Source organism: Psammomys obesus, unplaced genomic scaffold (genome assembly GCF_907164565.1).
Source record: "Psammomys obesus unplaced genomic scaffold, mPsaObe1.curated_primary_1811, whole genome shotgun sequence".
In the NCBI taxonomy this organism is placed as follows: domain Eukaryota; kingdom Metazoa; phylum Chordata; class Mammalia; order Rodentia; family Muridae; genus Psammomys; species Psammomys obesus.
In genome coordinates, this window is record NW_026588368.1 from 2,900,495 (window position 1) to 2,912,262 (window position 11,768).

General features: G+C 46.1%; 2 protein-coding genes across 4 annotated transcripts in view; one reads left to right on the forward strand and one right to left on the reverse strand.

Moving 5' to 3' along the window:
* Positions 1 to 2,951: 2,951 nt before the first annotated feature.
* The window catches only part of Hnrnpf (heterogeneous nuclear ribonucleoprotein F), a 19,188-nt gene continuing 10,371 nt past the window's right edge, over positions 2,952 to 11,768 (forward strand). The window contains exon 1 of one of the 3 annotated variants that reach the window (XM_055604133.1): positions 2,952 to 3,022. The gene's annotated coding sequence lies outside the window, so the exon portion shown is untranslated. The other 2 variants (XM_055604134.1, XM_055604136.1) reach the window with 2 other exon arrangements.
* LOC129674269 (proline-rich protein 2-like) lies at positions 3,293 to 4,387 on the reverse strand. The gene has a single exon (XM_055604157.1). It carries the CDS (start codon positions 4,385 to 4,387, stop codon positions 3,293 to 3,295), a length of 1,095 nt encoding a protein of 364 aa, XP_055460132.1.

Consider the following 11,768-nt stretch of genomic DNA (forward strand, 5'->3'; position numbering starts at 1 on the left):
CCACTTCTCTCTCCCTATCTGGGACACCCTACCCCTATCTTCTTCTGTCTCCTCTGCCCAGTCATAGGCTCTTCAGCTTCTTTATTAACCAATCAGAGATAATACAGAGCAATCTTTATACAACTTTACACAGGAGATTCCTCAATAGCAATGAGATCACAAGAAAAGGGGGAGGGGGTGAAGCCAGGTCTGGTTGTGCACACCTTTAATCCCTGAGGTCTTGCCTCAAGAGGCAGAGGCAGGTAGATCTCTGTGAGTTGTAGCACTAGTAAGTTCCAAGACAGCCTAGAGAGTTCCTAATCCAAAACAATAATAGACAACACAAGAGTTTTCAGATTTTCCTTAAGACATCAAACTACGTAATTATTTTTTTTTTCCTGTTATTTTCTATTCTTTTGAGACAGGGCTTCTGACATGTAGACTAGATTGGTCTGGAATTTTGTGGTTCAGGCCTGCCTTGAACTGACAATACTCCTTCTACAGGCTGGATTACTGGCACAAATGGCTGAAATTTTTTCTTTGCTGGGGATTGAGCTCAAGGTGGTATGTCTCCTTAGCACTGAGTCAGGTGAGTCAGGAGGACTTGCTGTAAGTTCAAGGCCACCTTGGCCTACTGAGTGAGTTTAGGCTCCACCTCAGAGAAATGTGACTTTGTTTTCAATGGGGGTTGGGTACTCTTAACCACCAAGTCATTTCTCCTTCATCCTGCCCAGGCCCCAAAAGCTTGGGTTATCTTACTGCTCATCTGCCACCAGAGTTCCTGACTCAAAGGAGAAATGTGACATTTGGATAGAGCCTCTTATATTAATTGCTGGATTTTTCAAATGGCTTTCTTTTTCCTTCTCAAATGGGAGGGAGATAGAGAAGCAGAGGTTTGAGATCAGGCTAGAAGCTGTTTGACAATAGGTTGGAGAAGGCAGTGGTTAATAACACAGACTCCCACCTCCATCCTAAAATAAACCAACACATAATATAGGTTCCTCCCATCAAAAATACAGACCCAACTAGAGGTGATGAGTAATTGTGATTCCTGCCTCTTACAGGTGGCTGAGACAGGAGGATGGCCACAAGTTTGAGGCTAGGTTGGGCTGCACCTTCCAGCTAGTCTGGGCTACAGAGTTAGAACTTGTTTCAAAAAGTTGAAAGTGGGTGTGTGGGGTGCTGGAGTTAAGAGTGCTTGCTGCTTTTGGAGAGGACACAAATTCAGTGCCCAGAACCCACATAGGCAACAGACAACTGTCTTTGTAACTCCAGCTCCTGAGGATCCCACACCTTTTTTTGGCCTTCACAGGTACCCACACTCACACTGACACACACACACATACATTAATAAAAATAAATCTTAAAAGAAAATGAAGGGGGTACGGTGGGGATGGCTCAGGGGTAAAGGGCACTTGCTGCCAAGCCTGACCATGTAAGTTCAGTGTCAATGTCTGGGATCCACATTGTGGAGAGAGAGAATCCAGTCCTGAAATTTGTCCTCTGGTTCCCACACATACATAATGATGCAACAAACAGGTCAAATAACAAACACTAATAACAATACTAAGTCAGGAGGATTGCTTAAGAGTTGGAGGGCAGTCTGGGATACAGTCAGACAGGTGAGAGAGCCTGAAAATGAAATCTCTTGCAGTGAAAGTCTGAAAACCTAAATTCATTCCCCTGGAACTCACATAAAGGCAAAAAATAAAAAATCAACTCGTGAAAAGTTGCTCTCTGGCCTCCAAAAGGATGGAAGGCACTTGCACTTTTCTCCACCGATAGTAATAAACTTTAAAAAAAATAAAAACTCAAGGAGCAGGGTGAGGTGCCTCAGCAGCGCACAGGCCTGCCAAGCCCAGTTTGATGGGACCCCACAGAGCAGAAGGAGAGAACAGACTACTTGGGATAGTCCTCTGACCTCCCTTTATCAGTGTAGTGATACATTCCTAACTCCCACAAACTTCTTTTAACGCCCACTCACTGGGGGGGGGGGGGGGAACCAACCAGAGGTGGAGGGGCATAGTTTGGCAAAACTCCTGCCAAGTACAAGATTGCGTGTTTAATGCTCAACATACAAACAAGAACATCTAACTTTTGTAGGATCTGTTTATCATTTGGCTTTTTTTTTTTTTTTTTTTTTTTCTGGACAGTTTTTCTTCTGAGAGTGAATTTTCTTTTTTTTCTGGTGTCAGTCTGGTGTGTTTTACAAACTTTTCCTTCATCGTTACAGTTCACTTATAACCTGAGACTATTCCGAACGGCCCTGTAATTTCTCCAGTGTTGATTTGGAGGCAGCGGCTCGCGACCACGCAGCCTCGGCCTCCTCCATGGAGAGATTTACCAGCGCGTGTCCCCACGCCCGCCTAGGCGGCTCTGGAGGTTTTAAAAATAATCTGCAGCTTAGCCTGGATCCTGACATCTCACGAGCAGTCCTCCCAAATTATTACGCATCAAGAAGATCTGTCCCGGCTGGACTTCAGGGAAGTGCTGACGGTCGGAAACCTAAAACCCTGACTCCGGGGGCTCTGAGCAACTTCGGACGGATCCCTCCGGACGGCCTCTCCGAGACGCCCTTAGGCCGTCTTTCTTCTTACGTAAGACACGGCTCTAGCTCTCCGCTCACACGCGGCTGCCGGACCCTTTGGGCTCCCGTTTCGGGGTGAGGAGACGCGCGTGCAGCGCTCAGCGCCCTCCCAGAGCCCACAGGTCCTGAGGCTCTCCAAGGACCCCCTCCACTCCGCGGCCGACCTCTGCAACCCGACCCTTCCCCCATTCCACCGCCTCCCCTCCCCCAGCTCGGCCAGCCCGAGTTGTGCGCCTGCGCCGCCCCTGTCCTCGCCCCGAGTCAGAGGCGGGTCCAAACCCCTCTGGTCCCGCCCCTCGCCTGGCTGGCCAATCCTGGGCTCCGTTCTGGGCTCGTCAGAATGGCGCTGTGGCGGCCCGGTGCCCGGATGTCCGCTGCCTGAGGCTCCGCCCCGCCACCGTCTTGCATCCTTCCGGCTCCGTCGTGGAAGGAGGACTGCGCCTCGTCTTCCTGAAGGTGGGGTTCGGGGAAGGCCAGCCCGCGGTCACGCCGGCTGTGGGGAGGGAAAGTGGGCTCCCCGGGCTACTGTTTCCGGGTGCTCGGGGCGTGGGTCGAGCGGGGATCGGACCGGGGACCAGGAGGGCTTCCGGGAGCGCCGTGGGCGCTCGGCAGGCGGGAGTTGAGGACCAGGCCGGCCGCGCGGCGGAGTGGCCCCGCGGAGGCCTCCCCGCGAGCGCGCCTGTGGGGGTTTCCATGGTGACAGTAAACAAGCCTCAACTGTCTCACCTACAACTGCCAAGTCCCCGGGGTTCCACCCTCCTCTAGGTGCTCTGAGGGCCGGCGAGGTTCCGGATGTGAGTGGGAGCGTGGAGACAAGGAGCCCGAGGTGAGGGCCGCCAACCGGGTGGGCTGGCGACCGGGCCCGTCGGGCGTTGGGCCGCGGGCGTGGGGGTTCGGGCCGAGAGGGGACGGGGCCCGCGTCGGGGCCGCACACCCGGGGCCGTGCGGAGGCCGCTCAGGGAGCCGGGGACCGCGTGGCTCAGGTTTGGGGGCCGGAGTCGGAGTGCGTTTCAGACGGGGGACGGGCCGCGTGGCCGCGGTTGGCGGGGCGGGGGGACGGCGGCGGCGGGATCCGGAGTCGACTCCGGGGGGCGCCGGGCCGCGGGGCCCACGCCGAGAGAGAAGGCGCGGCTCCGGCTGAGGGCCGAGACCCCGGCCGGCTCGCACGCGGCCCCCCACGCCGCGCCGCCGGGTACTTGGGGTAGGGCTGGGGTGGAGCGTCTCTCGGCCGCGGCGGGCCCCGGGCCGCACGGTGCAGTTTTTTTTTTCCTCTGAGAGGGGAGAGCGGCGCCTCACGTGGCTGGAGGCGCCCGGAGTTCCCCGAGGCGGGGAGGGGCGACTCCGCCCTCCGCCCACGCCCGGCCCGAGCCGAGCGCCTCGCTTCCTCCTCGTGGCGGCCCGAGGGTCCCGAGCGCCCGTCTGCCTGTTTCCGGTCCCCCGGAGGTCCCGCGTTGGCGTTTCGGGGCGTGAGGAATCCGTGCCTCGCGAGGTTGGTGGGCCGTCGCCTCCGGTTCCGTGCACTTTGGGCTGTGTTTGTGGGTCTTGGCGGTTCCGGGGAGAACTTGGGCCCGGGCCTGCTCGGCCTTGCCTCGCGCGCGCTCCTGAGCGCCCCCGAGATGGCCGGCCGCTGGCTCCGGCCGGCCTGCCCTTACCCGTGAGGCCGCCCCACGTGCCCCAAGGCACCCACGGAGTGCCGTTCCCGGCTTTCTCGGCCCGGGCAGCGCGGGCACAGACTGAAGGGCCTCCTTCCTGCCCACCACAGCTACGTGGGGGCTGTTGGCGCGGTTGATTGGGCGAGCTCTCGGCGCGGGAGGCCGCCATGTGGCTGTGCCAGATCAGTCTCCCGAGCCTGGGCAGAGTTTGCCTTTGACTACTGGACCTGATATACTGAGCGGGTTTTTTTTTGTTGTTTTTTGGTTTTTTTTTTTGGTCGGTCTTACTCAAGTTTATTTATTGGCGTTGGTGTGGAGGTAAGAGGAACACTTGAAGATTTTTTTTTTTTCCCAGAGCAGTGAGTACCCGGGATTGAATTGAGATTATGCTTGGCGGTACAAATCACTATCACTTTCTCAAACCCGGGAGTTTTTCTTAAATAGTTGAAACTCTTATTGGTCAAGTCGTAGATTTAAAGTTACTACGTCAGTCCGATTTAACTTTGCTTTGTGCTGCCTAGTGGAGGTCAAAGAAAAACGTGGTGTCAGTTCTTCCATCGCACGCTCAGAGATTGAGCGGTCGTCTCTCGGTCTGGCAACAAGAGTCTTAGCCGCTCAACAATCTCGAAGTGCTTTTTTTCGTTTTTTATTTGAGACGGGGTTTTTCTGTGTAACTTTGGTTGTCCACCGTGCCCAGCTTCTAAGCTGTGCTTATGCCTGTCCGTGGTGGTGTACTCCTTTAATCTCAGCACTCAGGCAGAAGAATCTTGAGTTCTAGAACAGCCTGGTCTACTGTCTCGAAAACCAAAACAACACCCCCACAGAGTTTGTGGTAAAAATAGAAATCTCTTCGGTTTTTCGGGTAGAAAAAGTGTCGGTGGAGTATGCCTGTAATCCCGGCACTCAACTTTTGTGAGTTCGAGGCCAGCTTGGTCTACAGAACGAGTCCAGGACAGCCAAGGAAGGCAACACAGAAACAAAAAAAAAGTACAGAAAAGTGGTGTTCTTAGTACTAATTTCTAGACAATACTCTTCATTTTGTTTTTACTTTGAATGTTGAGACATTTGTAGATTACTGTCTCTGCTTGTCCTATAACTATGTAGATCAGGCTAGTCTAGGAACTTAATTGACTACTCTGCTGCTTAAGACAATTTTTTAAAGACTGCTGTCCTTCAGGTGTGCCAGAAATTTCATTTTCTTGCCTTTTATCTATCTCCCCAATGTTGCTATTACAAGCAAATGCCACCGTCTTACAAATTGAAAATCTTATTTTACTAGTCTTTTTTTTTTTTTGAGGCTTCAAAAATCAGGCAGCCACTGAAGATGACCTTGAATTCAGATCACAGAGCTCCATCCACTAGATTGCTTGGATTACAGGAACACCATGCCCCATTAATAGGTACTGGGCATGCTAGGCAGGCACTCTGCAGAGCCCTGTCGGTTTTGTTTTTGTTTTTTGTTTTTGTTTTTTTTGTAGTTCAGTAACTTTCAAATTTTTTTTCCTTGTGTCTGTGGGTATATCTCTGTAGGTAAAGGTCAAGGCAAGGCTGGATTATATAGTGAATTGAAGGAAAGACTTGGTATCCTGACTAAAATTAAACCAATAAATACAAAATGATTACTTTTTGTTTCTTACTAATAAGCCTTGGCTGACTTGAAATTCACTGAATAGATCAGGCTGACCTCACACTCTGATCTACCTGGTTGTGCCTCCGGAGTGCTTGGATTGCTGGTATTAAAAGGTATGCACCCCAGGCACTGCTAATCATGTGATCTGCCTGCCTCCGCCTTCCAAGTGCTAAGATTAAAGGCGTGGGCCACTATGCCCTGCTTATAAAATGTTATTCCCTCAGTCTTCAGACTCTTATTCTGCTGATCCTTTCCTCTTTCCACCTTTTGTTTTGCAGGTATTCCTGTATATTTTTGACCCAGTGAGTTAAGGTTGCTTTCAAAGTCCTGAGTGAGGGACCAATACACCATTTTATTTCATATTTATTCTTCATTAATGTATGTGCTGAGTTATAATGGTTAATTTTTTTTTTTTTAAGACAAGGTGTTAGTATGTAGCTTTGGCTGTCCTGAAACTAGGAAATGACCTACGTTTGCCTTCTGAATGCTGGGATTTAGAGTAATGGTTAACTTCTTAAGGGATTTCTCCAGTTTGGTCAGGATGTTTAACTGCTTTGTATGTTCCTGGGTTTGAACTTTTTGAAATTTGCCTTGCCTCGCTAACTGAAATTATCTTGTGAAAATAATTTTACTCTGAAAATGGAAAATCAGTTTTATTTGCTTAAAGATAGATTAAAGTATCAAAAACTTTATAGTAACTATACTATATATATAGTCTTGGGTTAGTGAGGTTGTGAGGGGCACAGGGACTGGAGTTTGGGGTTAGCCTAGGCTACATAAGTGTCTCTTGAGTCAGTCTTCAAAGAGAGCCTGGTGTGGTGTTCCAAACCGTTAAATTCTTGTACTTGGGAGACAGAGGCTAGTGAATCTCTTGAGTTTGAAAGCAGGGGAAATGGAGAAGAAAAGTACAAAAATACTGGTGGCTTAACAGAAATTTGTCTTCTAGTGGCTAGAAGTTTAAGATGAAGGTGAAACCAGGGTTGTTAAGTCCTAGACAAGACAAATGAAAATTGAGAACTTAGAAGGAAAAAGACAAATGGTGACAAGAGAAGAGAGGGGATGCAAGATTTTCCTAGTTTAACTTTATTTGAACTGGGCAGACCTCCCAGTACTCAGGCAGAAGCAGGCAGCCTTGTTTACACAGGACAGCCAAAGCTACACAGAGAAATTTGTCTCTCAAAAAACAAACAAACAAACAAAAAAACCCTCAATTTGATTCTGTGTTGTCAGGGTGCTAAAACAAAACTTAGGTATAACGTTAAGACTTTTGAACTTAAAATGGAGAAAACTGACTTGGAAAGAGCATGTCTTCCAAATTTGAGCAGTGATCCAGTATTGAGGCAGGGCAAGAGGATAGCTGCAAGTTCTAGGCTAGCCAGGCTCTACAGTAAAACCTTGTTTTATTTGCAGGTATGGTGGTGGGCAGTAATCTCAGCACTAGGGAGGCAGAAGCAGACAGATTTCCTGATTTCTAGCACAGCCAGGCTACAGAGAGAAACCCTGTTTCATAAAAATAAAGCACCCACCTTTTTTTTTTCTTCAAGCATATTTCCAGAAACTTTACCAGTTTTCCAGATTTGTGCTGTCCTTGGTATTAACTCATTAATTCAACATTCAAGTGGAGATAGTAGCTTGCCTGTAAACCCAACACTCATACCCTGATATAAGAAGGAAAATTAAGGGACTAGAAATGGAAAGATGGTGAATCCCCTTAAAGCATTTGTTCTCCGGAACCTGGTTTGGATTCTCAATACCTTTGTTGTGGTCTTGTTTGTTTGTTTTGAGACAGGGTTTCTCTGAGTAGCCTTGGCTACCCTGAACTCACTTTGTAGACCTGGCTGGCCTTGAACACACAGCAATCTGCTGCTCTGAGCTCTGGGACTAAAGTTGTAAGCCATCACAAAAGTCTATCTACGTTGTATTTTGTAACCACTTTTTTCAAGGAGATTGCATGCTCCTGACTTCCACATGTTAACACATGCAGTGCACATATCTGTAAGTAAAATACTCAGACTAAAGTCTGAAATAAAGGGGGATGGAGAGATGGCTCATGTTTAAGGACCCCCCCCCCCCTTCGCAAGACAGGGTTTCTCACTTGGCTGTCCTGGATTCACTTTTGTAGACTAGGCTGGCCTTGAACTTCCAGAGATCTGTCTCCCTTAGCCATCACAGGTGTGCACCACCATGCCCAGCTAACACTTGTTTAAAACTTTGGAAAGAGGGAATTTAACAGGGCTGGTGATACAGAAGTCTACCTTCTTTTCAGTTGTAGTTTCTTTACCCAGTCTACACAACAGACACATTTCCCCCCTACTATGGGGAGAGGTACCAGTTAATTAAAAAAAAAAAAAAAGCAATTTTCTACTCAGTTGACAAAATCAAATAGCAATACTTTTTCATAAATGTAAGTGAACTTCATAATTTTACATTTGTTTTTCATTGTTACCATAGAGACCTTAATTCTTGAGACATAGAATAACAATCAGTAGGCCAGCTGTGGTATGCATACCCATAGTATCATCATTGGGGATGGAAACTGGAGGGTGTTTCTCCAGGTAAGCCTTAGCTACATAAAAAGTTTGATGCTGCATGAACAATCAGTGATGTTAGTGCAATTAATGATTGTGTTCTACAATTTGCACAAATTTGCCCTTTTGGTTACTTTTAACATAAGCCTAATAGATAAGAATCACATACTAGTGAAAAATCACCTATTTGTTTAATAGTACCGGCTTTGTGAAATGAACATTAAAGAAGACAGATACAGTAAGTAAATACAGTCTTCCATAGTTGAAAGATGGAAAGTGGCTTTCTCATTTTGTGTTTGCTGTGGCTTACCCTTTGGCAAATACAAACAGTGCTGGAGTAACACTATGTTTATGTTAGTAGGTTGGCCATTACCGTTTCTAAGAGTAGTATATTGGACTAGCACACTAGTACACATTAGTATCAGATTTCTCATTGTAAATCCATGCCTGAGAAATTAAGTATATAATTTGTATATGTTGGTGCAAGTCTTAACATCTTAAGATTAGTATTATAATTTTTAGATGAGTTCATGACAGGAAGAAATGATTTAAGAGTTGCTGAAATTGAACTAAAAATAGCTAGTTTAGGAGTGAGAGTTTTCTCAGTGATTGAACACTTGCCTAGAATGTGCAAGGCTTTGGATGTAATCGTACTGCATTCTCTAGCACCAGAAAATAAAGCTAAAAAGATGACTATTGTGGTTATATGCCTGTAGTCCCCAGCATTTGGGAGGCTGACCCAGGAGGACTGCTACAACGCCTAGGCAAGCCTAGACTACTCATGGGAGAACCAGCCCCAAACAAAAGTTAGACACACTCTGCTACCTGGAAAGTTTGAGGACAGTCTGGACTCTGTAATCCAGATTGGCCTCAAAAATTTTTTTCCTTTTAAAGAAAACTTGATTAAAAATTTTTTTGAGGCCATGAAATCTAGTTTCTTTTAAAACCAAAAGCCATCCATAAGGTTGTGTTTACATACTATGGTGTCCTGGGCTCATCCAGAGCTCCTGTAGATAGGAACAGTAGAAACTGTATTCTAAATTCTTTATGCATTTAATAAATAATTACGATGATAAAAGAGGTAATCACAAACATTGGTGAAAAGTATATAAGTATATCTTGCTAAGAACAGAGGTCTGTTAAAATATATAAAAATCTGAAAAATTGTCTAGGGAAAAAGACCATAAAGAAAAGGAGATTGTGAGTTTTAAACCACAAATATTAAATATTTGAGAAGCTATTTTTATGTGGAGTTGTGCCACTTCTACCTTCCTATTTTTAGGGTAAGCGTTACCTTTTTGACATGTAGTCACCACTAGCCTTGATTTCAACAGATGTGTCTGCCTTCCTAGTGCTGGGATTAATGGCCTTTGCCACCATGTCCTCTTCTCCAGTGTAACTCTTTAGGACTCTTAGCTAATTTATCACCACTGAACATTTATTTATGCATTTCTTAGGTGATTTTCTGTTTGACACCTGAGTCATCCCAGGAGGGCAGAACTATACCAGTCTTTCCCATTATGTAAACTGTTGGCAACATTGCCTGCATTTATTTTTGTTTATGAGACAGGGTCTTGCTAATACATAGTCCTGGCTGACTAGGAACTTGATATGTAAACCAAACTGGCCTCCAACTTGCTGGGATTAAAATACATGACCACACCATTTTTTTCAAAAAAGTTTTAACCTGGTTTCGTGTAGCAGGCTGACCTCCACTTAGCTGTGTGGTAGAGGATGACCCATAGCTCTTGATCTCAGTGCTTCTACTTTAAAGTGTAAGCTAGAATTATTACTAGCTAGTGCCTACATTTTAGAAGTGTACAATATTTCTTAGTGAATGGAACACTTACAAGTTTAGTGAATTTGAATTATTATGTATTATATGTCACTATTTCCCATTCTTTAGTTCTCATAGCTATTTTACTTCCCATCTTGTCTCCAGTGTGATGTCTTCCTTTTTGTTCATTGCATTGTGACAGGCTCTAGCTCAAGCTGGTTTTGAACCTAGTGTGCTTTGACATTATACAGACAGGCATGGCACAATCACCATGCTGGGTTTTATTTGGTCTGGGTGGGGTGGAACCTAGGGTTTGAGTCTTCTTAGGCCTGCTTACTCTACCACTTGAACCAAGGTACACACATTAAACTTGAGGATTTATAAGCAAAGATTTAGGGTTGGCAAGCATTCTTTTTTTTGTTTTCGGAACAGAACTGGACTTGCTTTGTAGACCAGGCTAGTCTTAAACTCAGCAATACTGTCTCTCAGAGCTCTGGATCTTAGGCATGCACTAACTACCATACCCAGATGGTAGCGTTCTCATAATAGACTTTCAAACGTAGAAATAAAAAATTAATAGAATGAAGAGTCATTTGCCTTTCATTTAGCTCTAACATTACCAGTGGTGAACACTGTAGATAATTTTCAAACTTCAGTGTCTTACCATATCGCCTAACATAATGGCACACCCCACTCTGTCCCATCACTCTGGGAGGCAGAGGCAGATGAGTATCTGAGTTCCAGGTCAGTCTGGTCTACAGTCAGTCCAGAACAGCCAAGGCTGCATAGAAACCCTGCCTGGGGTGGAGGTGGAGTGGTTACTGGTGGCTGAATTCAATTTCCAGCAGCCAAATGGTGGGTTATAACCATCAATAATGAGATCTGGTGCCCTCTTCTGGCATGCAGGTGAACACTACACATTATAAATAAGTAAATCTTTAAAAACCAACTCCTGCCAGGACAGCCCAAGGCTATTAGGAGAAACACAAAAGAAAAGAAAACCAATTCCTTATTAATTTTCTTTCTGATGTAGCAATGTATGAAATGTTTGTCAGTGCCCATAGAGGCCAAAGAGCAGCTGCCAGACTTGTTGTGTTAAGGAACCAGACTCCACCAGCTTTCTGGAAGAACAGAGAGAAGGATTTCTTCGTGGGCTTTCTTTGGAGGGGTCTTGTCTGCTTTTTGAGACAGGGTCTCCTAACTGACTTTTGAGTCTGTATAAAAATCCATTTTCCCAAGCTTCCCAAATGTTGGGCCAATATAATAGGTTTATATATGCACCGGCATCTATGGCTCCAGCTCCTTTATTTAGGATGAACACATACAGATACGTACAAATGGAAATTCGATCAGTGTGCCTTTGTATCAAGAGTCAAAACTGGAGGGTGGAGGAATTAGCCGAGTTGGTCCGGTGCTTGCTTGGAGTTAATGTACCAACCAGCATGTCCATAAAACTGGACATCTTGGGTTCAAATTGTAGTCCCAGCATTCAAGAGGCTGGGGCAGAAGGATTGCAAAAGCTCAGCAAAATCAGGAGTTTCAAGTTAAGCTTAAGTTCCATGTTGAATTGGAGATCAGTCTCTACTTGGGACCCTGTCTCAAAAAAAAAAAAAAA